Here is a 27,197-nt window from a genome sequence, read left to right as displayed (position 1 = left end):
GCATGGCACCTGGCCCCAGTAAGCACTGATGTTTAATTGAACAGACATCCTTAGAGGAAAGGGGCCATGGTCATTTGAAAGTCACTGAATTTGGTTTATAAATTGTGCTAAGAAGCCGGGCTCATGGTGCCCCTGTAGTCTCAGCTGCTGGGGAGGCTGAGGGAGGAGGATTCATGGAGCCAAGGAGTTCAAGGCTTCAGTGTGCTACGGAGTGCATATGAATAGCCGTTGCACTCCAGCCTGGGCAACATAGCAAGACCCCACCTCTGAAAAAAAAAATTGTGCTAACAGATTATGGAAACAAGTTTAAGATGACTTCCCAAAGATACTATTCCTTTTCCAGTCACTAGAATTGTGGTTATTGGGAAAAGTTACACAGATAAAAGCAAGCGCAGGAATAATAGAAGCTCAAAGCATCAAGTAAGATTGGAATAGAAAAATTGTGGTTTCCCTCAGACCCTTGTTTAACACAGTATTTTTTTTTAAAGAGCAACTTTTCCCTACCCCTCTTTTTATCCTTTCCCTTTACATTATCTTCAATGATAGTTCTTGCTAATTCTCGGGAGTCCACAACACTGCAGAATGTCAGGGAGCTAGCAAACTCGAAATCTCTAATTCCTAAGGCTGTGTCGGTGACATGTAATATACCGGTCCCTACATGTCCCCTCCTTTGTCTAAAAGTAAAACTTTAGTAAATGTTGACATTTAATTTTCCAGAGTGTTAATGAGTAGTTTCTAATTCTAAGTTTCTACCCCATCTTAATGTGAGAATTAGTGAAATAAATCACATTAAACCATTTTTTAATTTTGGGGGCAAAAACAGGATGAAAACATGAGGTATTGCTACTTGATTTGGTAAACACCCGGGAGGCAGATGTTGTAGTGAGATCACGCCCCTGCACTCCAGTCAGGGTGACAGAGCAAGACTCTGTCTCGAAATAAATAAACAAATAAATAAAAATAAAAAATGAAAGGGCGAAAACCTTGTTTCTTGTTAAACCTTGTTTCTTGCAGGAGTTTTGGGCCAAAGACCATAATAAAACAAACTCAGGAGCTTATTTCAAGAGAGTACTCTCCCTGTCCCATACCTGTCCTTACTACTTTGTTTTGTGTGCTGTTGTAAGCTCCTCGACCATCTGACCTGGACAGTTTCAGCTATTTGGCTTTATCCATTCTCATTTAGTGTGCAATGCTATGGCTGCAACATTGTGAAATCAATTCCAAGAAGTCACAAAGCAAGAATTTGATGTGAAGGGATGTCCTTCATTTAGAGTTCCCTTCAGGATAAGATACTGGAGGTTTCATTGCAGGGAATTTTAGAGAGAAAACAATAGGAGGATGAGGGATTTTGAGGGTTTTTTTTTTTCCCTAAAGAAAACTATCAATAAAGGAACCCTGTTGACAGTGTAAAGCAGTGCTTCTCTCTGGGGCCAAGGCCAGAGCTGTGGACACCTTATCCCACTCATCCTCATCCTCTTCCTCTGATAACACCCCTACCAGCGCTGATAAAGTCTTTCTCATGAGAGCCTAGAGGCCTTTAAAAAAAAAGTGCTTGAAGGAGAAGGGGACAAAGGAACACCAGTATTAAGAGGATTTTCCAGTGTGTTTCTGGCGGTTGGTCCAGAAGGATGACGCCGTTCCTGTTTCTCATCTGTCTCTTCATCACAGGCACCTCCATGTCGCCCGTGGGTGAGTGTCATGTCAAGAATTTGGGACAATGCACTTTTTGTTGTGGCAATTTGTTATGATGTACAGATGATTAAGAACTAGATTACAGTACCTTAAATGCTAGCTCTAGAATTGTGTAAGAAAAGTCCCTGGTAACCCTTGAAAATAGATTTCCAGAGATTTTCTGTTACAGCTTCCATTTAGCCTCTTGCCTGGACATCCAAAATTTCCATGGATCTGCCATATCCCACTGTTTTCCACTAGCTAAATATTTCCTGGAGTATGTATAAAAAGAATTCTAACTTCTTTGTGTTCTAGGCACTTTTATAGTTCCAACTTGAAGAGAAAAAAAAATTTTTTTAAGTTGAGTGTAGAGTTTTTCTTTAATGAAGGCAAGGGACTGAAAGGTCTGTTGCCATGAGGGGTACAGATCTGGATAAACCAAACTCGTTAGTCTTTATATCAGAAAATAAGACTTTTTGCACAGATTTAGTGAACCCTAAATTGTCTCCGTCCTCAGGCTTGATGCAAAAATGGCTAACCAGGCAAAGGAAAGTTTCAATTCCAGTTACTAACAGATTTCTCTCTTGCCTCTTTTTCTAGTAGAATATAAGTGGTAACTGGAAGAACAGGTGGGAGGTGAGATGGAGAGAACCATCCTTCTTGACACTTTTGAGTAGCTCGGTATTTAGTTGACCCTGGTTTATTTTTTCATGGTAACTTGGGCCTTGCTCTAGCACCTTAAAGGATACACATTAAAATTAGGCTTGGGGCTAAACGCAGTGGCTCATACCTATAACCCCAGCACTTTGGAAGGTCAAGGCTGGTGGATCACCTAAGGTCAGGAGTTCGAGACTAGCCTGGCCAACATGGTGAAACCCCATCTCTATTAAAAATACCAAACCAAAAAAAATTATCTGGGCAAGGTGTTACATGCCTGTAATTCCAGCTACTTGGGAGGCTGAGCGGGGTGAATCACTTGAACCCAGAATGTGGACGTTGCCGTGAGCCGAGATCGCACCACTGCACTCCAGCCTGGGCAACAGAGGGAGACTCCGTCTCAAAAAAAAAAAAAAAAAATGACTTGAGACCCTAAGGAGACCTGACACCTAAATGTAATGTGGGATCCTGCATGGGATCCTGCAACAGAAAGATATAGGTAGAAACTAAGCAATTCTGAATAAATGTGAACATGAGTTAATAATAAGGTATCAGCAGTGGTTCATTAATGCAGCAAAGGTACCATGCTAATGTATGGCTAAAGGTAATGTGTCATAACAAGGGAAGCTGGGTGTGGCATATATGGCATCTCTTTGTCTATCATATCAACTATGCTGTAAATCCGAAACTGTTCAAAAAATATGCTTGAGCTAACCCGTCATTAATCACCTCATATCTGCTGCCAGTAACCCAAGGGTCACTCAGAAAGTTGTCCTCCCAAAAATCTCCACTCCCCTTTCTTTCTACCCTTCTCCTTACCTATTCTCCCTGTAGTACCTCCTGTATTCCCCATTCTTTCCATTACCCTCACCCTTCCCAGACTTTTCTTTCCAACCCCCAGCACACAGCACGTCAAGGATGGTATTTGGCTCAATGACAGAAGCAAGATAAACAGGGAATTTTAGGGTCTGGGGTTGGTGCTTGCCCTGGGAGGAGAGGGGAAGTGAGAGAAGACAGAAAACGGAGAGAAGCAAAGTAGGGTGATGAGGGAGGAGGATGAAAAAGTAGGGAGCAGGAAAGGGGGGGTGCTTCCCAATCAAGCTCAGGCACAGGGTTCCAGGGGGCTGAGATTCAGGGGTGGCTCTCTGTAGGACCTGGAGGGTTGGAGGACGCAACCTTGGGGCGAAAGGGTGGGGATGCAGACATCAGTTCTCTGCCCTTGGCCCTGCGTGGTCCTGGTGGAAGAAGCCAGAGGGACAGCTGGCAAGCAGGCCTGTTAGCAAACTGTTGAGGAGCTTCTGGTAGGCCAGGAAGGAACCCACAGGGCTATTCTTTTTGAAGCCATACCATTGAGAAGTATACATCAGCAGTTTAGGATGAATGTGCACAATACCAGATTCTGTGCTTCACACCGAGATTGGAAACAGGATATAAGACCAGGGTCCAGGCTTAGATTAGATTGCTGCCTTCAAAGAGGGTACAATGGGATGGGTACATTTAATGTCAGAAAGTATTGGATGGTTAACTTTTAACATATATGTATTATTTAGTTAGGTTACAGAAGATGGTAGATAAATTTCTCCTCCTCATGCCCTCTCTCCTCTACAGCAGGGAAGGAAGTGAACTTTTAGTAAACAGCCCAAGAAATGACATTTAACTTGAAGGAAAAACTTTATAAATCAGGAAATAGTTACTGAGAGAGGTTTAGGAGTTTCTGCAGAAGCCATTAAAAGTTGAGTATCTAACCATTTCTTATAAAATTAGAGACAGGGAGAGGAACCAAATATTTCTGTGATTCTATAATCACCTGTGAAATTGCTCTGGAAACCTTGCTTATAAGAAAAAGCCACAGCTGGGAGAGCAGAGGAAGAAATGTGTCCCTTTTGAGGGGAGAGAGAATCTGAGGATATTTCTTGCCCTTAAAGGCTTGTGATGCAGGGCTCAGCTGAGATATGTAAGGGACATTTTAAAGAAAGCAAGTTGCTTTCCAGAAAATACAATATCCCACTTTTTTCTTGTCTCAAATTGCCATATTTTCTTGGGGGCCATGAGCAATGGGCCACACCTTTCTCTACATGTGACTGAAGTTTAGAGAGTAAACTTAACTTTGAAATGTGGATAGTGTAGATTTAAAAAATCTAAGATATTTTCTAGACAAGTTAGATTTAGTGATCATGGCCCATTCATATTTAATTGTTGTGTACTATTTGCTAATACGGAATTCCCTGCCCACAAAATGTATTGGCCCTAATGTGAATTCCTTGCCTATGGTATCAGTTACGTAAGTCAACCTCTGTACATTAAGAACGATAATATAGTACTCTCTGGCCAATGCTCCTTTCTAGAATTTCTTAGTTTCATAGATTCTTCTAAGGACAATTTACCTACATTAATTCATTGATTAGTTTCCCTGGAGTTAAGGGAAGCAATGAGAATATTGGAGATATTCGTGTCTTTAGTCATTAAAATGTTGTTTTTCTATCTATCTATCTATCTATCTATCTATCTATCTATCTATCTATCTATTTGAGATAGAGTTTCACTCTTATTGCCCAGGCTGGAGTACAATGGCATGGTCTCGGCTCACTGCAACCTCCAACCTCCCGAGTTCGAGTGATTCTCCTGCCTCAGCCTCCCAAGTAGCTGAGATTACAGGCACGTGCCACCATACCTGGCTAATTTTTGTATTTTTAGTAGAGATGGGCTTCACCATGTTGACCAGGCTGGTCTTGAGCTCCTGACCTCAGATGATCTACCTGCCTCGGCCTCCCAAAGTGTTGGGATTATAGGCATGAGCCACCCTGCCTGACCAGAATGTTATTTTTCAAAGTCTTCACGACATGCAATGAAATGTTTTGGATGAGATATTTGTCCTTGTAATTTATGCACTAAAAATATATGTCTGAAAAACTTTGCTGTATAACAGCTAGGATCATAATGCCATGGTTAACTGTGAATACGCAGGATTCTTGATATTTTCAATAAGCTGGTAGAATATATACTAGAATTTACTTTGAGAATATTCCCAGTAACTACATGCTATTATACTGTGTATTTCAAAGTAGGTAGCACATGCCTGAGTTCTTTTCCTCTTCAGGGGAATGAGCTTTACACATTCCTTATCACGTCAAACTTTCTAATAATGCAAAATTTCACCTATAATCTTCTTTACAAATGGCCAGCCGAATACTTTTTTGAAAATTTCCAAGGATTGGAAGCTAACTGCACTATGACACAGCCTCTCCTTTGACTGGATAACTGAACTGAAATGTGCTTTCCCACTATTTGTTCTTGTTCTTGTAACAGAATAGCTAATTTCTCTTCCACAAGCCTATTTCAGATTAAAACCAATATGCATTTTCTTCAGTCTCCTTTTTCCCAAACCATAATTCTCAACTTCTCCAGTAAATAATTTTTAGGACCCTTTCTAAGTCAACTTTCTCTGAACAAGTTTGTCAACTACTTTTATAAAATACAGCCTCTGGCTGAGAACTGGGTTCATGCCTGTAATCCCAGCATTTTGGGAGGCTGAGGCAGGAGGATCACTTGAGCCCAGGAGATCAGGACCAGCCTGGGCAAGATGGCGAAACCCTCTCTCTACCAAAAAAAAGAAAAAGAAAATTAGCCAGGTGTGGTAGCATGGGACTGTGTCCCAGCTACTTCAGAGGCTGAGTGGGGAGGATCACTTGAGCCCAGGAGGCAGAGGTTGCAGTAAGCCATGATTATACCACTGCACTTCAGCCGCAATGACAGAGCCAGACCCTATCTCAAAAACAAACAGTAACAATAATAATACAATCTCCAGTTATGAATGAAATACTCAGAGTATGGTCTGACTCGTTCAGTGAGTCTTTAATCCTAACCTCCCTTGCTCTGAATAACTATCCTTCTATCAAATAATTACTCTGGATAAAAATTTAATTCAATGCGAACACTAAACTTTAGGTTTGAAATGATTTTGAAATAGGCATTTATGCAACATGTTTAAATCAACTTGAGGAACCTTAAATAGCTATTTTTTGGGACCTTAACTAATTTGTCTCTTGAATTCAAAAATGTTCAAATGCAAGACCAAGAAGGTGGACTTGGGCTGTTGGTGCTGTGATTTGAAACACTCCAGGTACTTTGAGATATCTTTTACATTTCCAGCCCTAGATCCGTGTTTCGCTTACATCAGCCTGAATGAGCCCTGGAGGAACACTGACCACCAATTGGATGAGTCTCAAGGTTCTCCTCTGTGTGACAACCATGTGGATGGGGAGTGGTACCGCTTCACGGGTATGGCAGGAGATGCCATGCCCACCTTCTGCATACCAGAAAACCACTGTGGAACCCACGCACCTGTCTGGCTCAATGGCAGCCACCCCCTAGAAGGTGATGGCATTGTGCAACGCCAGGCTTGTGCCAGCTTCAATGGGAACTGCTGCCTCTGGAATACCACGGTGGAGGTCAAGTCTTGCCCTGGAGGCTACTATGTGTATCGTCTGACCAAGCCCAGTGTCTGCTTCCATGTCTACTGTGGTCGTGAGTACCTTCCCTGTGCTCTTAGTCTCCACCAACAAGACCACGGGTGGAGTCAAAAAGTACCATTTATAGGAAATGCAGTTACAGTGACACTATATCTCAGTCTGAACAACATTGATGTGGGGCCAAAGATACCTCTAGATTGTGATTTCTGCTATCTCAGAAGTTCTTAGAACTTCTGAAAAATTCCTGAATAAATAGAAGGAGAAAGAAGCTATGACTTTGATCAGTTCTTTTTAATTTTGTCTGAATTCCATTCAAACAAAACATTAGAAAATGAAACATTGATTTAGGTTCTCTAAATAGTGGATTTCCAGCTTTTTTTGAGTATGGAGAACACCTTTTTAAGATCTCTATTTTGATTAATAGATAGGTAATCAGACATCCATATGGTTGGATTGTGTTTAGTGTCCACTGATTTTTTAATGATACATAATGGGAAGAAGCACTTTATGTCAGTAATACTTTTTTTTTTTTTTTGAGGTGGAGTTTCCCTCTTGTTACCCAGGCTGGAGTGCAATGGCGCGATCTCGGCTCACTGCAACCTCCACCTCCTGGGTTCAGGCAATTCTCCTGCCTCAGCCTCCTGAGTAGCTGGGATTACAGGCACGCGCCACCATGCCCAGCTAATTTTTTGTATTTTTAATAGAGACGGGGTTTCACCATGTCGACCAGGATGGTCTCGATCTCTTGACCTCATGATCCACCCGCCTCGGCCTCCCAAAGTGCTGGGATTACAGGCTTGAGCCACTGCGCCCGGCCTTACTTTTAATTTCTGTGTTATTAATCCCATCAATGTCTGTATGCATTTTAAAAATAGAGCACTGGAAGAGTAGGACATAACACTTTCCTAGTCTATAGCTCATATACGGTGAGGTTTTAGATTTGCAGAAACTCTATGACCACTCATGGGCCTATGGATCTGAAGTTGGGAATCACTGATCTAGATGACAAAAGATGCCCTAGTTTTTTGTTTTCCATTGGGTTATATAAACCCTGAACAATGAGAATTTCCTTGATGGTGGCTGGAAACTCATCCCCCAGGCTGCACTTATGAGACTCTCTCAAGAAGGAGAGGGTCAGCTGGATGTAGTGGCTCATGCCTATAGTGCCAGTTACTTGGAAGGCCAAGGTGGGAGGATTGCTTGTGCCCAGGAGTTCAATGCCAGCCTGGGCAACATAGGGAGACCATCCCCCTATCTCTAAAAAGAATGAAAAAGAGAGTGTCCTCTGGTTTCCTCCTCTCATGAAAGATAATCTTTATCCTTCCATAGATTTTTATGACATCTGCGACGAGGACTGCCATGACAGCTGCTCAGATACCAGTGAGTGCACCTGCGCTCCAGGAACCGTGCTAGGTCCTGACAGGCAGACATGCTTTGGTAAGAAACTCATCATAAGGTAGCAGGCTATTAGGATCGAAAGGACAAATCAAAAACTCTTTCCGCCTCAGAGCACCATCTTTTTCCCAGTTTGTGTCTCCAAACACTTGGAATGGTGTTTGCTTTTTAGTTTATGCCTAGACTGAAAGCCCCATGCCAAATTTGTATCATGATTAGGGACAGTGGAGAATTGTACCCTCCACTAGAGTTGCTACAGGTGGCCATGGAGCACTTGAAATGTGGCTAGTGTGACTGAAAAACTGAATTTTAATTTCATTTGATTTGAATTTTAAAACTGATGTTTGGCCAGGCGCGGTGGCTCATGTCTGTAATCCCAGCACTTTGGGAGGCTGAGGCAGACAGATGGTTTGAGCCTAGGAGTTCGAGACCAGCCTGGGAAACAAAGAAAGACTTCATCTCTACAAAAATATATGAAAATTATCTGGGTATGATGGCGTGTACCCATAGTCCCAGTTCCCCAGGAGGCTGGGGTGGGAGGATCACTTGAGCCTGGGAGTTCAAGGTTACAATGAGGTATGGTTATACCACTGCTCTCTAGCCTGGGTGACAAAGCAAGACTGTCTCTAAAAATAGTATGTTTAATACTGGTTATCTATCAAAGTGAAAATATTTTGCATATAATTGGGTTATATAAAATATATTATTAAAATTAATTTTCTTTTTTTTTAATTTTAATGTGACTACTTAAAGATTTTAAATTAAATATATAACTTGCTTTATATTTCTGTTGGGCAGCACTGGTCTAGAATAATCTAAGGACTTACTCCTTTAGCTTCGCTATTACAATTTTGGTTGTTCTGAGTAGCAAGAAATGTGAGTGAGATTGTCTATAGGAAATCCAGAGTTGTTGAATTGTGTATTATGCTGTCTATAACTAGAAGAGAACAGAGATGAAAATCTCAAGATTAAAGATCATCTCTCTTTCTCTTTAAGGTTTTGAACCTTTTTGGATTCAGACTCAAATAGATTTAAAACAAATCTAGACTGAAAGGGGAAGATTGCCCTACCCTAGTCCCGGCAAGAAGAACAGTAACAGGTCAGGATTGAAGTAGGAGATTAAGGTCAAAAGAGCATAAAAAGCTTATTGGTTTTTGTTTATTTGTTTGTTTGTTTTTAAGACAGGGTCACACTCTGTTGCCCAGGCTGGAGTGCAGTGGTGTGATCTCAGCTCACTGAGGTTTTGACATCCTGGGCCCAAGTGGCTTCTTGTTTTAGAAAAGCTTTTTCTCTTCAATCTCTTAAGTGAGCCAGGCAGTGTGACTCATGCCTGTAATCCCAGTGCTTTGGGAGGACAAAGCAAGAGGACTGCTTGAGGCCAGGAGTTTGAGACTAGCTTGGGCAACAGAGTGAGACTCCACCTCTATAAAATAAAAATAAATTAGCCAGGTGTGGTGGCAGTAGCTGTAGTCTCAGCTGAGGTGGGAGGATTTCTTAAGCCCAGGAATTTAAGACTGCAGTGAGCTCTGATTGCTTCACTGTGCTCCAGCCTGAGTGAAAGAGCAAGACCCTGTCTCTTAAAAAAATCAATCAATCAATCAATCAATAAAGCTCCTAAATGAACCCCACTGACCATCCTGTGGAGCATGTTTAGGCCTTGCCATAGGAGTTGTTGGGGATCTCGTGTGGTTGATTCTGAGTATGTGATTTAATGCTAAATGACTTGGGGTAGGGGTGATAGTGGTTCCTGAAGTCTCCTACCCTCATATATTTCTGTTCAAAAATATTTGGCTTTTTTTTTGTTCATTCATTTCTTTGCTTTTGTTTTAATGCAACTTTTAAATAGGTAATACATTGAAGTGGTTCCCAAATTAAACAACATAAAAAGGTATACAGCAAACTGTCCAGCTCTCAGTCACCCTCTTGCCCCATTTCCCTCTTCCCCAGCTCCATCCCAAGGAAGCAGTTATATTATTTTCTTATGTGTGCTGCTTCCAGGGTTTCTACAGGCAGATTTAAAAATGAATACACATATATATATTAGCCTGTTCTCATGCTGCTAATAAAGACATATAAAAGCCTGGATTTATAAAGGAAATTTATAAAATAAAGAGGTTTAATTGACTCACAGTTCCACATAGCTAGGGAGGCCTCACAATCATGGCAGAAGGTGAATGAGGAGTAAAGTCACTTCTTACATGGTGGCAGGCAAGAGAGCTTGTTCAGGGGAGCTCCCATTTATAAAACCATCGGATCTCATGAGACTTACTCACTACCATGAGAACAGTATGGAGGAAACTATGCCCAGGATTCAGTTATCTCCACCTGGCCCCACCCTTGACACATGGAGATTATTACAATTCAAGGTGAGATTTGGATGGAGACACAGCCAAATCATATCAATATGTTTACTTATTGGTGAATTTTAAACATCAAATGTAGCATATCATACACATTTCTTCCTTAATTTATATTAGACATGTTTGTCCATCAAAGCCCCAAGTTCCTATGTGGGGTCTGTGGGATTTTAGGGAGATTGTGAATCCTCTGAAACTGTAGACAGAGTTTTGTGTTTGTGAGCATGTGTCAATTTTCCTTTAGCTTTTATTTAAACATAATAATTTTAATGATTTGTTTTAAACTATATAATTTTTTCAGCCAGCGTACAACAAAATAATATAACAGAAACTTATATACCTATATTTAACTATAGTTCACGTTTGTTTCCTTTTGTTTGTTTGTTTGTTTTTTGGTTATTTGGGGTTTTTTGAGATGGAGTTTCACTCTTGTTGCCCAGGCTGGAGTGCGATGGCGCAATCTCAGCTCACTGCAACCTCCACCTCCTGGGTTCAAGTGATTCTCTTGCCTCAGCCTCCCGAGTAGCTGTGATTACAGGTGTATGCCACCAGGCCCAGCTAATTTTTTGTATTTTTGGTAGAGACAGCATTTCACCACGTTGGCCAGGCTGGTCTTGAACTCCTAAACTCAGGTGATCCACTTGCCTCAGCCTCCCAAAGTGCTGGGATTATAGGCATGAGCCACCACACCCAGCCCTTTTTCTTTTAAATAAAATTTTGTAGATACAAGTAAAGCCATCCCATTCCAGCCTGCTTTCATCTCTCACCCTCCAGAGGTGATCATTGTTTTAAAGTTAAGATATGATCTTCTGGTCCCATTTATATGCTTTTATTATTTGTGTATGTACCTATAACAATAGATAGCATTGTTTTGTGTGTTCTTAGAATTAACATAAAAATTATACCTTACCAACTGTGTGAGATTTTCTCTAGCAGGTACCCATAAGAATGGAACTGCTGAGGCATAGAGTATCTATCTTCATTGGCTATAACAATAAACCCCCAAATAATTATGGCTTAAATAAGTAAAAGTTTATTTCTCTCTCATATTAAAAAAAAAAAATCAGTCCAAGATAATCAGTCCAGGCTTGGAATGGAGGCTTCTAAGGGACCCACCCAAGCATAGGTGTCACCATGTCCACATTCAGGAAGGCTGTCAGCCTCTAACCATCTACTTTCCAGGCGGTATAATGAGGAAAGGGAAAGAAGGGGCCCTGATAAAGGTTCTTAATATTATCAACTACATTTTGCATTTCTACAAGTTCTATGTGTTTGTTTTTGTGTGTTTTCAGTTCTTCCTTGTCTTTTTACACACTGATTTTGGTTATTATCCTTTCTTTTATCTTTTTACTAATTCTTTAAATACTTGTATTATAGATTTTTCTGGACAATTCTGTTATTTCCAGTTCAGAGCCTCCAGTTACCATGCCAACACTCTCTCACAATGGATCATTCCTCATATAAGTGTCTTGTGGCAAACCATCTTCTGTTGTGGTTGTTTTTCTGTAGGATGCCACTCTTGTCATCTGGTATCCTTGTCTGTTTAGTGTTGCCGTAAAGGAATACCCGAGTCTGGGTAATTTATAAAGAAAATTGGTTTATTTGGTTTATGATGCTGCTGGCTGGGAGAATGAGCATCTGGTAAGGGCCTCATGCTGCTTCCACTCATGGAGGAAGGTGAAGGGTGCTGGCATGTGCATCTCATGGCAAGAAAGGAAGTAAAAGTGAGAAGGGGGAGGTGGCAGCCTCCTTTTAAACATACTGAAACTAATCTACTGGGAACAAGAACTCACCCATTTCTGCAAAGATAGCACCAAGCCATTCATAGGGGATCTGCCTCCAAGACCTGAACACCTCCCATTAGGGGTCACCTCCAACACTGAGATCAAATCTCAATATGAGGCCGGGCACGGTGGCTCACGTATGTAATCCCAGCACTCTGGGAGGCTGAGGCAGGCGGATCATGTGAAAGCAGGAGTTCATGACCAGCCTGGCCAACATGGTGAAACCCTGTCTACTAAAAATACAAAAATTAGCCAGGCATGGTGGCACACGCCTGTAATCCCAGCTACTTGGAAGGCTGAGGTAGGACAATCTCCTGAACCTGGGAGGCAGAGGTTGCAGAGAGCTGATATTGCACCACTGCCTTCCAGTCTGGGCAAGAGAGACTCTGTTTCAAAAAAAAATCTCACTCTGAGATTTGGAGAGGTCAAATATCCAAACCATAGCACATAGTTTGAGGAAGTTTTACACAGAGCAGTTTTTCAAATGCTTCTGTTGGCATCACAAATGCTTTATCAGACCAGGCCAAATGTTTCATCATTCAAGATTCCCCATACCATGTGTGAAGGATAAAACCATACTTCAGGCCGGGTGTGGTGGCTCACTCCTGTAAACCCAGCACTTTGGGAGACCGAGGCAGGTGGATCACAAGGTCAGGAGTTTGAGGCCAGCCTGGCCAATATGGTAAAACCCCATCTCTACTAAAAACACAAAACTTAGCCAGGCACAGCGGTGGGCGCCTATAATCCCAGATACTTGAGAGGCTGAGACAGGAGAATTGCTTGAACCTGGGAGGAGGAGGCTACAGGGAGCTGAGACTGCACCACTGCACTCCAGCCTGGGCAACAAGAGTGAAACTGCATCTCAAAAAAAAAAAAAAAAAAACTTACTTCAGCCATGGCAGAGCCCTGGTTTGGGGCTTCCATTATTTGTAAAGGCTTTTCTTTCTTCTAGAACCCTGGGCAGAGTTTCTTTATTGCTTCTCTGGGCCACTGGGCAAAGTTCTTCTCCCCGTCTCATTGAGGGGATACATTTTCTGGGGTCCTAGACTTAAGCAGGGTTTCAGTCACAGCTTATCTCCTCTCCTGGGGCCGAGGTCATGCCTCCTGTCACCGCATGGGTGTGTAAACCTCAGTCCTATCTAGGTCTGTTATTCCCGAGGGCCATGACAAATTTAGCTCCCAAGCTTCCTTTTCCTTGTTTGTAGAAAGAAAGGCATAGAATTTGCTGCCAACTGTGCATTTTTTTACTGCAAGAGTCCATACCCTTCATCGGATTCTTAAAAAGATTAGCAATCATTGGTTAAGTAGAATGTGAGAATATACGAATTTAAAAACCAGATTTTGAGGTCAATTATTCATGTTATAAAAGAAAATTGCCTCATAAAATATTTTATCAGCTATTTCCTTCTGTAATGTAAGCTCCTTTCATGACTTAAAACAATTTACTTTGTAAGCTTGTATTTATTTAGTAACTTCTCAGGAACTCATTGGAGAAAGTGAAATTCACCAATACAAATAAGTAGGTGTACCCAGGACACAAAAGGAACTTCATTTTCCCATAATTTTTCTCTGAAGAGAAGGGAATTGGCAAGCAATTAGGTACCTTCCAGTCAGCAAAGGGCAATGGACCAATAACATAGTTCAGGAGATCGGGTGGATGGAAGTGATGATACTGGATCACAGGGGAACTGGGTGGTGGAATGTGCATCAACAGGATCTGAAAAGATATGGAAATTCTGTCTGGGGGCTTGGGAAAAGGCTGAGTCGCTCAGCGATATGGAAATGGTGTGGTTTCTTTTCTGCAGATGAAAATGAATGTGAGCAAAACAATGGTGGCTGCAGTGAGATCTGTGTGAACCTCAAAAACTCCTACCGCTGTGAGTGTGGGGTTGGCCGTGTGCTAAGAAGTGATGGCAAGACTTGTGAAGGTGAGAATGGGCAAGAAGGGACCCAAATCGAGAGCTCAAGGGAAGCCACTGGCTTATTCTCTGATGTTCAGGAAACTGTCTCAGAGCCCAAAGAGAGTAACAGTTGGCTGTGCAAAGAAATGAAATAAGGGGTTCATCAACATTGAGAATGCTCACACTGTGGACAGAATTCAGTGCTGATTTTATCTCTAGGATTTAACAGGAGGGAATTTTGCAAGAGGCAGAAAGCCACATTTTTAAATGAGAAATAAAAATAGGGTGTTCTGGCCAGGTGCCTGAAACCACAGCACTTTGGGAGTAGCATAGTAAGACACTATCTCTACAAAAAATTAAAAAATAAAAAGTAGCTGGGCATGGTGGTGCATGCTTGTAATGCCACCTACTCAGAAGGCTGAGGCGGAAGGATTACTCAAGCCCAAGAGTTTGAGGCTGCAGTGAGCTATGATTGCACTACTGCACTCCAGCCTGGGCAACAGATAGAAAATATCTCAAAAAAAAAAACAAAGGAGGGAGGATATTTGGTATTTCTCAAACTTTAATATGTGCCTACGAATCACTTAGGATCTTGTCAAAATGCAAATTCTGATATAGTAGGTCTGAGATCAGGTCAAGATATTACATTTTGAAATAACTTCTAGGAGTTACCTATACTGCTGGTCCAAGGAGCACACCTAGACTGGCCAGGTAATAGAGGCAGTAGCATAACCACTGGCCAACAGCTGTGTTTCCCAAACTTCCCTGCTGCTGAGAAGCACCTGGGGGCTTTTACGCTTAGCTTCTCCCAGCCCTCTCCTGGAGCCTCTGTTTCAGAGGACCTAAAGTGGGGACTTGGGGCTTGTGTTTTTAACAAGTTCCATGGGTGATTTTTATCATCTTGGAAGTTTGAGAAACTGGTTTACATGAAACCATTTCCTCTCCTCCCTATATGCTTTGTGTTTATGGAAGATAAATACAGTTTGGGGTAATAAATAAAAAACCTATTTTAATTATTTTATTTTACTTTTAGATCTATTTTTATAGCAGACATTTTATAGGACTTTATACATTTTATATAACTAATAACAAAAAAGAACTCATAATGTATATCAAATAATTGAAATGGAAATTGCCTACTATTATTATATGAAACTTAGATAATATCCCTTCTTTAAGGCACATTTACCCTTGCAAATTGTCACTACTAAAATTCCATCACTTGGGCCAGGCACGGTGGCTCATGCCTGTAATCCCAGCACTTTAGGAGGCTGAGGCAGGTGGATCACTTGAAGTCAGGAGTTTGTGACCAGCCTGGCCAACATGGTGAAACCCTGTCTTTACTAAAAAATACAAAAATTAGCCAGACATGGTAGCAGGTGCCTGTAATCTCAACTACCCGGGAGGCTGAGGCAGGAGGATTGCTTGAACCTGGGAGGTGGACGTTACAGTGAACCAAGATTGCGCCATTGCACTCCAGCCTGGGCAACAAGAGCAAAACTCTGTCTCAAAAAATAACAATAATAATAAAATAAAATAAAAATACTTCCCCAAAAGGAAAAATTATGGCTAGTGCCCACATTTTATTTCATGCAACAAACTTTGCATTATTAACTGAGAGACCATTAGCCAGAATGTTAAATTACTGTTCCTCATAATAAGACTAAATGTATTTTAAACTTTATTGAATAGAGGTAATATCCAGAGTCCTCCTTAAATCTTAATTATTTTAGGTAATAATCTTTGCATATTTGAATGTTAATAAAATGTTCCATAAAAACATTTATAATTATTTATGAGCACTTTATTGGAAAGATTGCAGTTAATCTTAAAACCTAATAACCATAACTGAAAAAATATTTTAGCAGAAGATGAAAATTAAGTGAGTTATACTTTAGGATTAATATTCCTGTTTATAACCCTTTAGTTTTACTGATAATCCAAACATGTATGTTTCTTTAGGTAAGCTATTTGATAATTACATGTTCTTTTAAAAAACAACAGCCCTTTTAAATTTTGTTTTAGATTCAGTGGGTACGTGCACAGGTTTGTTATATGCATGTACTGCTTAACGCTGGGGCTTGGGTTTCTACTGAGCCCATCACCCAAACAGTGAAGACAGTACCCAATAGGTAGTTTTTGACCCCTCACCCTGCTCCCTTCTCCTGCTTTTGGAGTTCCCAGTGTCTTTCTTTTTTTTTGAGACAGGGTCTCACTCTGTCACCCAGGCTAGAGTACAGTGAGGCCATCTTGGCCCACTGTAGTCTCTGCCTCCCTGGGCTCAGGTTATCCTCCCACCTCAGCCTCTAGAGAAGCTGGGACTATACAGGCATGTGCCACCACACCCAGCTAATTTTTGTATTTTTGTAGAAACAGGGTTTCATCATATTGGCCAGGCTAGTCTCAAACTCCTGAACTCAAGCAATCTGTCTGCCTTGGTTTCCCAAAGTGCTGGGATTACAGGCGTGAGCCACTGTACCAGGCTCCTGGTGTCTATTTTTATATAGTTTATGTTTGTCTCATCTTTATGTCTGTGTGTACCCATTGTTTAGCTTCCACTTACAAGTGAGAACATGCAGTACTTTTCTGTTCCTGCATTAATTCAGCTCTTGTTAGTTTTTAAGTAATTTTTATTGTTTTGTTTTACTTATTTTTAATTTATGATTATTAGTTGTTTTTTTTTTTTTTTGAGACAGAGTCTCACTTTGTTGCCCAAGCTAGAGTGCGGTGGGGCGATCTTGGCTCACTGCAACCTCTGCCTCCCAGGTCAAGTGATTCTCCTGTTTCAACCTCCTGAGTAGCTGGGATTACAGGTGCCTTCAACCACGCCCAGCTTTTTTTTTCTTTTTTCTTTGGTATTTTTAGTAGAGACGGGATTTCACCATGTTGTCCAGGCTGGTTTTGAACTCCTGACCTCATGCAATCCACCTGACTTGGCCCCCACAAAGTGCTGGAATTACAGGTGTGAGCTACTGCACCCAGCCTGTTTTGTTTTATCATAAACGTGTAGAAGAAAATAAAGATGAGCAGGAGAAAAATAATTAAAATGACCCACAATCCATTTGCCAGATGTATCCATTCTAAACATTTTGGTTTCTCTTCCTAAGAGACTTAAATATTTTTAGTTAATTTAAATTTTCAGTTCATTTTGTACTTTGCATTTTTAGACCTGGAAATATTCCAAGTGAACCTTTAGTGCAACCTCTTCATTTTACAAATATTGAAATTGTGACTCAGAGAAATAAAATGACTTAAGAAAGGTAATTTTTAAGGAAAAGTGCTATTAATGTTCATTTTAACATCTTATAGCATATTTTTGTGCTTTCTTCTATAGTATTATATATAATTTTCAGCCATTTCAAAAGCCTGTAGGTGTGCTTTTATCCTTTAGGAATATGCAGATATGAAAACTGGTGATACTTAATCTCTTTAAAGTGTTGCAAAGAGTGATTCATTGCCACATTTTTCTCTGTATACATTTCACAAAAACTAATTCATCCTAAGTTAATTTATTGATGTTCCAAATAACTACTTTTTAAAAACTATTATTGAACGGAGAGAGTTATAGCTGTAACTGAAAATCAGCTTATCTTTCCCTGAGCATCTCAGATGATTTGAAAACATTCCCTTTCATTATTTTAACCTAGGACAGGGGTCAGCAAACTTTTCTCCAAAGGTCAGATGGTAAATACTTTAGGCTTTGTGGACCGTACAGAATCTGTAGAAACTACTCAACTCTGTTCTTGTAGTGAGAAAGTGGCCAATAGGTAAATGAATGTGCATGGCTATATGCCAATAAAACTTTATTTATAATAATGTGTAGTGGATTAGAGTTTGACAACCTCTGACCTAGAAGAGAATGTCCAAGTCCCACAAAAGTCATTTTTTTTCTGTTAAATTCAAAATCACCTTGTAGATTCTTTAGTTTTCAATGGAGTATTTTTCCTTTTTGTCCATTTGGCTTGAGTTTGCTTTTTGAACATGCAAAACATTAAAAAAGGAAACTTAAACTAAACCATCTCATGAAAGGATTGTCACCAGGATTTGGTTGAGTGCACTCACCATGTTGTCCAGGCCTCATTTTTATAGTGTGCTGTCAGCCCAAAGCCCTTTACCCCCAGTGCTCGTGTCCTAGATATTTGAGGAGAGGGCCAGGTATTTGAGGACCCAGCCAGTCCACACAATAAGTCAGATCCATCCAGCCAGTCCAGGTCAATTTATATTCTGTCAGTCCCTTTTACATCAATAATGCTCTATAAAACGTCAAATCGAGTGGGTTAAATGTTACAGCAATTAAGAAATGATTTTTGGCTAACCATGAGAAAAGCATTAGACAAATCCAAACTGAAGGACATTCTGCAAAATTCCTGACCGGCTTAATTGGGTAGAGTTATGGATGTTGGAAGATCAGTCTTTGTAGCTATGCTATTTCATAAACATTCTTTGAGGTCTTGCCTGCATGTCTCAGTCACTAGGTTAGGCACCAGGGATGCTGTCATAAGTTAAGTATAATCCCTGATGCAAAGTGCCAGAATCCTTGGGGTTGAAGATTGCGAGATGATTTTCTTTTCTGTTGGTTTCTACCACAGACATTGAAGGATGCCACAATAACAATGGTGGCTGCAGCCACTCTTGCCTTGGATCTGAGAGAGGCTACCAGTGCGAATGTCCCCGCGGCCTGGTGCTGTCTGAGGATAACTGCACTTGCCAAGGTAGTACATGGGGTGAGGGGAGGTGAGGGGGGAGCTTGACTCCGCTTTGATTACACTTCTTCCTCCCCCAAAACTCTTTGCCTTCCTCCCCCAAGTATATCAGAGTTCTTATCTTTCAGAACCATGGCTCTTTGAGCAGTGTGCATCGCTGAATCATCACTCTGGAATCATTTAAAAGAGAAGATCTCTAAAAAAGATTACCAAAAAACTAACTTTCCTTTGCTGTCTACCTTTGATTTTTGACTACTTTCTATGGTTAGTTGTATGACTAATAACTCACTATGGAAGCATGAGACATTAATGCAGCTCTTCTCTTTTCTAACAGGGTTGAAAATAAGTGAACTAAGTTGAAAGCCCTGTGGAACATATTATTTTCCCCACACTTAGGATAGGAGGGTTAATAATGCTCTGAGAATTATTTTTTTGGAAATCTACTTATTTTGGGTTTTTTTTGTTTTTGTTTTTTTGAGACAGAGTCTCACTCTGTTGCCCAGGCTGGAATACAGTGGCATGATCTTGGCTCACTGCAACCTCCACCTTCCAGGTTCAAGTGATTCTCCCGCCTCAGCCTCCCAAGTAGCTGGGATTACAGGCATGTGCCACCATGCCCGGCTAATTTTTGTATTTTTAGTAGAAATGGGGTTTCACCATGTTGGCCAGGCTGGTCTCAAACTCCTGATCTTAAGTGATCCGCCCTCTTTGGCCTCCCAAAGTGTTGAGGTTACAGTTGTAAACCACCATGCCTGGCCTGGAAATCTAGTTTTTGATGTCCAGAATTTTTATTCATTCATCCAATAAATATGTAATGAGCACCTATTTCTGATTTCTTTGCACTATACCATTGTTATGATATGTCTTCATGTATTGGACTCTGACAGTACTCAAGTATTCTCTTTAGGGTATTTGCAGAGTCTAGAGAAGAACTTGGAAAATGCTAAGGAAAAGCAATCTTTTTTATATTAAGGTAAAATGGTGAAATTTATAGTCAGAGTTTATGGTTTCCTGAGCAGTGCAAAGACAATTTGGAAGCCTTTCCCAAGTGCACTGTTTTTATTGTCTCTGTTTTATGAGGCAATAATTAATGGTAAAGTCACAGCAGCATCGTTATGTACCGTAGGCTTATATCAAAGCAGCACTTTTTCTGTATTGCCAATAAATTGTGTTTGTGCTGAAGTTAATTTCTTAAGTGTCTCAGTTCACAGAGTTATGCTGGCTACGCTTTGAAACCAATGTTTGTTGGATTGAAAGTTGAACCTTGTATTTCCTAATTCAGGGAACCATACTTGAGGAACGTTATTTGACCATAATCTTGGGAGTTAGGAATACTGGTTTTATTCACCAACTTGTTTTCAGCCCCTCTGATTTCCTTGGGGATGGAACAAAAAGCTCAAGTTGTGTGAGGGTGAAATTATTTCTCCTAAAGCCTTCCTCCCAATTCAGGTTTCCTGGCTCTAACAGTGGCCCCGTTTCTTTTCAGTCCCTGTGTTGTGCAAATCGAATGCCATTGAAATGAGCATCCCCAGGGAGCTGGTTGGTGGCCTGGAGCTCTTCCTGACCAACACCTCCTGCCGAGGAGTGTCCAACGGCACCCACGTCAACATCCTCTTCTCTCTCAAGACGTGTGGTACAGTGGTTGATGTAGGTTCCTCCTGGTGGGCATTTGGGGAGTGACCAAAAGCCAGTTATTTGGGAGGTAGTGGACAGAGGTATGCCATGTGACTTGTGTCATCGATGAGATATTTATGCACAAAAGATTTGAGCTCAAAACATCTTATGTCATTCATTTAACAAATATGTTATTGCTCACCTGCTGTGGTCCTGGCACTGTGAAGAATTCTGTTATTCCTGTTTTCAAATAGCCCATCTCTCCAATATGTGCAGACATTTTCCTGAATGCATCAGTACCTGTGGTACTGGGAGGCTGGCCCCCCTCTGACCAATTATTTTATTTGAAGAAAGCAATTAATACAGATGACAGTTCGTTTATGATGTAGTGAATGAGTTCAAGTACTGAACCAGGTTAAGTGAAAAGGTTTATACTTTCATCCAAAAATCTGCACCCAGCCCTGTGCTGGAGAGTTAGGAATGTATGAAATCCTGCCTTTTTGGGAACTTGCGCAGCAGAACTGAGATGATAACACAGAAAATGTAAGGAAAGGATGAACAGCAAGACAGATGACAGGCCCTGCAGGAGCCCAGTCAAGGGACAAACACAGGAGCAGTCAAGACAAGTGGGACTTGGATCCAGGTGGAAGTGTGTGTGTGGTTTACACAGCAGAGAGGAAAAGAAAGGGCCTTTCAGATGGGAAACAAGTGAGCAGGTCTCCAAGAGGGGATATTTCAGGCCTGTGTGGAGGTGTGTGGAGAGTGCAGCCAGACTAGCCAGGAATTTGTACTGGAAAATGAAACCGGAAAAGTAGATGGGGCGGGCTGGTCTTCCAAAGGCTTGCCTTGTGTGCTGGGGTGAGCCGTCTGGATTTGATCCCACAGAAATGGGGTTAGGCAGGGACTGTGGTGATGAATGCCATGATCTGACAGCAGCTTCCAAGATGGATAGAGCAGAGGGGCCTGCATGTGGATCGGCACAGAGGCCTTTGTGATCATTTGGTTAAACGAATATTTATTTATTACTCTGACTAAATGAAAATCAGAAAGCTGATTCGTCTTGGAGTGAGACAAGGGGGAGATATTCAAGGAGCAGGTAGTCTCACTTGAGGCAAGTTTTGTCGATTGTATCTGTGGATAATCAAATGGAAATGCCGCATGGTAAGTTGGCGCTATTCTCCCACACACAGCAAAGCAGAAGAATCTGGTGATAAAGAGCTGAAAAACATCCGGCAAATGTCACAGCCAAAATCCTGAGTGTGGAAGAGTTTACACAAGGTCATGCTGCCACAGCATCACCAGAGCTAAGACTCCAGAAAAAAACATAATGGGCAGAGGCTCTCCTTTTCTAAAATACCAGAGCTTTGGATTTGCTGATTCTGCATAGATCAAGTATTATGAGTAACACTCCAGAGGAATGTGTGGGCTACCCAAGAGGTAGTGTGTAACTCTTTTTTTTTTTAAGACGGAATTTTGCTCTTGTTGCCCAGGCTGGAGTGGATCTGGTTGCAATCTCGGCTCACTGCAACCTCCGCCTCCCAGATTCAATCGATTCTCCTGCCTCAGCCTCTCAAGTAGCTGGGATTACAGGCACGCACCACCACGTCTGGTTAATTTTTGTATTTTTAGTAGAGATGGGATTTCACCATGTTGGTCAGGCTGGTCTTGAACTCCTGACCTCAGGTGATCTGCCTGCCTCAGCTTCCCGAAGTGCTGGGATTACAGGTGTGAGTCACCGTGCCGGGCCCCCTACCTTTTTTTGGTATTATTATTATTTTATTATTTATTAGAAAGTACACAACAAAGAGCTAGGCAGTATAATACCAATACTTAGAATATAAAGCCATGTATAATATGGACTAATTAAGAGATAGAGACACGTTCTAAATGAGAGCCATCTGAGTTTAAGCTACAATTGATTCTTGTTATTTGCCATAGTTATGTTCTACAAAGGTGCCTCAAGCTATGAATTAGGGACTACTGAAGCTAATTTCTTTAGCAATTAAGCATTGCTCCTAGGGGAAATCTGGGTTAGTTTCCTGTAATCCTCTCTTTACAACATTTTTGTCAACTGACAGTTAACAACCATGTTCTGTGTGTGTTTCTGTTTAAAGATACCTTATTTAACATACATTATAGATTCATTAACACTGCACTCATGGCCAGCAGCACCACAACACATGTCTGGAGTATATGAAACACATATTTTCCCAGTTTCCCTGTAAGGCACATCATAGCCTCCTGTGCTTACTAGACAGCCCATCTGCACTGCACTCAGGGGTCCCTTTAAAAAGCAAAATCACAAACATGCAAAAAACATGCCATTCTGTAGATCACAGAAGGATCCTGGCTTACAATATGAGAGCTAAAGCAAGAAGGCTTCAGTGCCTTGTTGGACTTCAGCTGGGAATGTGCTACTGTGCGCAATTCTGTGAACAGCCTCAGAAGCATAGTGAGTATGGATTTGGGGGTTACAAATAAATGTTAGCTACTAGGTGAATTCACACATACTAAATCCATGAATAATGGGCATCAACTGTACATTGTAAACTTGTGGGCTTCACAGAAGAGATGAATTTTGAGTGAGCCATTGAAGGATGGGTAAATGAAGATGTGAATGATGGGTGACGAGAGATGTCATCCCCCGAGTTCTAGTCTCATCACGCTCACCCCTTCCTGACCACAGATCATTTCTTATTCTCGTATACCACAGTCTTTGAAGCTGAATCATTTTTTTAAAATTATTTTTAAGTTCAGGGGTACACGTGCAGGATGTGCAGATTTGTTATGTAGGTAAATGTGTGTCATGGGGGCTGGTTATACAGATTATTTCATCTCCCAGGTATTAAGCCTACTACCTGTTAGCTATATTTCCTCCTTCTCTCCCTCCTCCCACCTTCCACTCCCTGAGAGGCCCTAGTGTGTGCTGTTGCCCTTCCCCTCTATGTGTTAGTGTGTTCTCATCATTTAGCTCCCACTTCTAAGTAAGAACATGTGGTATTTGGTTTTCTGTTCCTGTGTTAGTTTGCTAAGGATAATGGCCTCCAGCTCCATCCACATCCCTGCAAAGGACATTACCTCATTCTTTTTTGTGGCTGCATAGTATTCCATGGTATATATATATGTACCATATTTTCTTTATCGAGTCTATCACTGATGGGCATTTAGATTGATTCCATGCCTTTGTATTGTGAATAGTGCTGCAGTAAACATATGTGTGCATTGTATGTGTCTGTACAGTAGGACAGTTTGTAATCCTTCGGGTATATACCCAGTAATGGGATTGCTGGGTCAAATGGTATTTCTGTCTTCAGGTCTTTGAGGAATCCCCATACAGTCTTCCACCACAATGGCTGAACTAATTTACACTCCTACCAACAGTGTAAAATTATTACTTTTCTTCACAACCTCACCAGCATGTTATTTTTTTCCTTTTTAATGATAGCCATTTTGACTGGTGTGAGATGGGGTCTCATTGTGGTTTTGATTTGCATTTCTGTAATGATGTTGAGCTTTTCCTTCATATGCTTTTTGGTCACGTGTATGTCTTCTGAGAAGTGGCTGCTCACATCCTTTTCCCATTTTTAAATTTTTTTTTCTTATAAATTTGTTTAAGTTCCTTGTAGATGTTGGATATTAGACTTTCATCAGAGAAAAAAATTTCTCCCATTCTGTAGGTTGTCTGTTTACTCTGATGATAGTGTCTTTTGCTGTGCAGAAACTCTTTGGTTTAATTAGATCCCATCTGTCAATGTTTGCTTTTATCGCAATTGCTTTTGTCATCTTCATCATGGTATCTTTGCCCATACCTATGTCTTGAATGGTACTGCCTAGGTTGTCTTCCAGGATTTTTATAGTTTTGGGTTTTACACCTAAATCTTTAATCCATCTTGAGTTAATTTTCATATATGGTATAAGGAAGGTCCAGTTTCAATTTTCTGCATAGGGCTAGCCAGTTATCCCAGCACCATTTCCTCATTGCCTGTTTTTGTTAGGTTTGTTGAAGATCAGATAGTTACAGGTGTGCAGTCTTATTTCTGGGTTCTCTTTTCTGTTCCATTGATATATGTGTGTTTTCTTGTATCAATACCATGCTGTTGTGGTTACTGTAGCCCCGTAGCATAATTTGAAGTTGGGTAGTGTGATGCCTCCAGCTTTGTTCTTTTGCTTAGGATTGTCTTGGCTATTCAGGCTCTTTTTTTTTTTTTGTTCCATATGATAAAATAGATTTTTCTAGTCTGCAAAGAATGTCAGTGGTAGTTTAATGGGAAAGTGTTGAATCTATAAATTGCTTTGGGCAATATGGTCATTTTAATAATATTGATTCTTTCTATTCATGAGCATGGAATGTTTTTCCATTTGTTTGTGTCATCTCTGATTTCTTTTCTTTTCCTTTCTTTCTTTTCTTTTTGATATAGAGTTTCACTCTTGTCACCCAGGCTGGAGTGCAATGGCCTGATGTTGGTTCACTGCAACCTCCGCCTCTTGGGTTCAAGTAATTCTCCTGCCTCAGCCTCCCAAGTAGCTGGGATTACAGTCATGAGCCACCATGTCCAGCTAATTTTTCTATTTTTAGTAAAGATGGAGTTTCACCATATTGGGTAGGCTGGTCTCAAACTCCTGACCTCAGGTGATCCACCCGCCTTGGCCTCCCAAAGTGCTGGGATTACAGGTGTGAACCACCACACCTGGCATCTCTGATTTCTTTAAGCAGTGGTTTGTAGTTCTCCTTTTAGAGATCTTTCACTGCCATTGTTAGCTGTATTCCTAGGTATTTTATCCTTCTTGTGGCAACTGCGAATGGGTGTTCATTTGTGATTTGGCTCTCAGCTTGACTGTTGATGTGTAAGAATACTGGTGATTTTTACACATTGATTTTGCATCCTGAGACCTTGCTGAAGTTGTTTATCAGCTTAACTTTTGGGCTGAGATGATGGGGTTTTCTAGATATAGAATCATGTCATCTGCAAACAGGGATAGTTTGATTCCCCTCTTCCTATTTGAATGAGCTTGATTTCTTTCTGTTGCCTGATTGCTCTGGCCAGAACTTCCAACACTACATTGAATAGGGGTGGTGAGAGAGGATATCTTTGTCTTGTGCTTGTTTTGAAGGGGAATGCTTCTAGCTGTGGGCTATTCAGTATGATGTTGGCTGTGGGTTTGTCATACATGGCTCTTATTTTTTTGAAGTATGTTCCTTCAACACCTAGTTTATTGAGAGTTTTTAACATGAAGGGATGCCGAAATTTATTGAAAGTCTTTTCTGTGTCTGTTGAGACAATCATATGGTTTTTGTCTTTAGTTTTGTTTATGTGATGAATCACATTTATCGATTCGCATATGTTGAACCAAACTTGCATCCTGGGGATAAAGCCTACTTGATTACGGTGAAAAAGATTTTTGATGTGCTGCTGGATTCAGTTTGCCAGTATTTTGTTGAAGATTTTTGCATTAATATTCATCAAGAATATTGACCTGAGGTTTTCTTTTTTTGTTGTGTCTCTGCCAGGTTTTGGTTCAGGATGATGCTGGCCTCATAGGAAGACTTAGGGAGGAGTCCCTCCGTTTTAATTTTTTAAAATAGTTTCAGTAGGAATAGTACTAGCTTTTCTTTGTACAGGGGGTATAATTCAGCTATAAATCCATCTGGTCCTGGGACTTTTCTTCATTGTAGACTATTTGTTACTGCCTCCATTTCAGAGTGTCATTATTGGTATGTTCAGAGATTCCATTTCATCCTGGCTCAGTCTTGGGAGGGTGACTGTATCCAGGAACATACCCATTTCTTCTAGGTTTTCTAGCTTATGTGCATAGAGATGTTTATAATATTTTCCAATGGTTGTTTGTATTTCTGTGGGGTCAATGGTAATATCTCCCTTATCATTTCTGATTGTGTTTTTTGATTCTTCTCTCTTTTCTTCCTCATTAATCTAGCTACTGGTCTATTTTATTAACGTTTCAGAAAAACCAGCTCGTAGATTTGTTGATCTTTTGAATGGTTTTTTGTGTCTCCATCTCTTCCAGTTCACCTCTAATTTTGGTTATTTGTTGTCTTCTACTAGCTTTGGGATTTGTTTGCTCTTGGGTCTCTAGTTCTTTTAGTTGTGATGTTAGGTTGTTAACTTGAGATCTTTCTAGCTTTTTGATGTGGGCATTTAGTGCTATAAATTTCTCTCTTAACACTGCCTGACCTGTGTCCCAGAGATTCTGTTATGTTGTATCTTTGTTCTCATTAGTTTCAAAGAACTTCTTGATTTCTGCCTTAATTTCATTATTTGCCCAAAAGTCATTCAGAAGCAGGTTATTTAGTTTTCATGTAATTGTATGATTTTGAGTGAATTTCTGTCTTGAGTTCTAATTTGATTGTGCTGTGGTCTGAGAAACTGTTATGATTTCAATTCTTTTGCATTTGCTGAGGAGGGTTTAACTTCCTATTATGGATGGATTTTAGAGTAAGTGCCATGTGGTGATGAGAAGAATGTATATTCTGTTGTTTTGGGGTGTAGAGTTCTGTAGATAACTATCAGGTCCAATTGATCCAGAGCTGAGTTCAGGTCCTAAATATCTTTGTTAATTTTTATCTTGATGATCTGTCTAATATTGTCAGTGGGGTGTTAAAGTCTCCCACTATTATTGTGTGGGAATC

The 27,197-nt window shown here is 40.7% G+C and overlaps 1 protein-coding gene across 5 annotated transcripts in view; it reads left to right on the top strand.

Moving 5' to 3' along the window:
* The first annotated feature begins 1,599 nt into the window (after window positions 1-1,599).
* Window positions 1,600-27,197, top strand: part of OIT3 (oncoprotein induced transcript 3) — a 53,248-nt gene continuing 27,650 nt past the window's right edge. For all 5 annotated transcript variants that reach the window (XR_008475261.2, XR_013524915.1, XM_078345602.1 and 2 more), the window contains exons 1-6: window positions 1,600-1,689; window positions 6,478-6,852; window positions 8,127-8,234; window positions 14,139-14,261; window positions 18,824-18,946; window positions 20,424-20,584. Coding sequence is in view for 3 of the 5 variants with exons in the window: in XM_078345602.1 (XP_078201728.1) it covers window positions 1,629-1,689; window positions 6,478-6,852; window positions 8,127-8,234; window positions 14,139-14,261; window positions 18,824-18,946; window positions 20,424-20,584 (951 nt within the window). In the remaining 2 variants the exon portion in view is untranslated. The remainder of the gene's footprint in view (window positions 1,690-6,477; window positions 6,853-8,126; window positions 8,235-14,138; window positions 14,262-18,823; window positions 18,947-20,423; window positions 20,585-27,197) is intronic.

The sequence above is a fragment of the Callithrix jacchus genome, chromosome 12 (assembly GCF_049354715.1).
Source record: "Callithrix jacchus isolate 240 chromosome 12, calJac240_pri, whole genome shotgun sequence".
NCBI classification, from domain to species: domain Eukaryota; kingdom Metazoa; phylum Chordata; class Mammalia; order Primates; family Cebidae; genus Callithrix; species Callithrix jacchus.
This window is presented reverse-complemented; position numbering and strand designations above follow the sequence as displayed.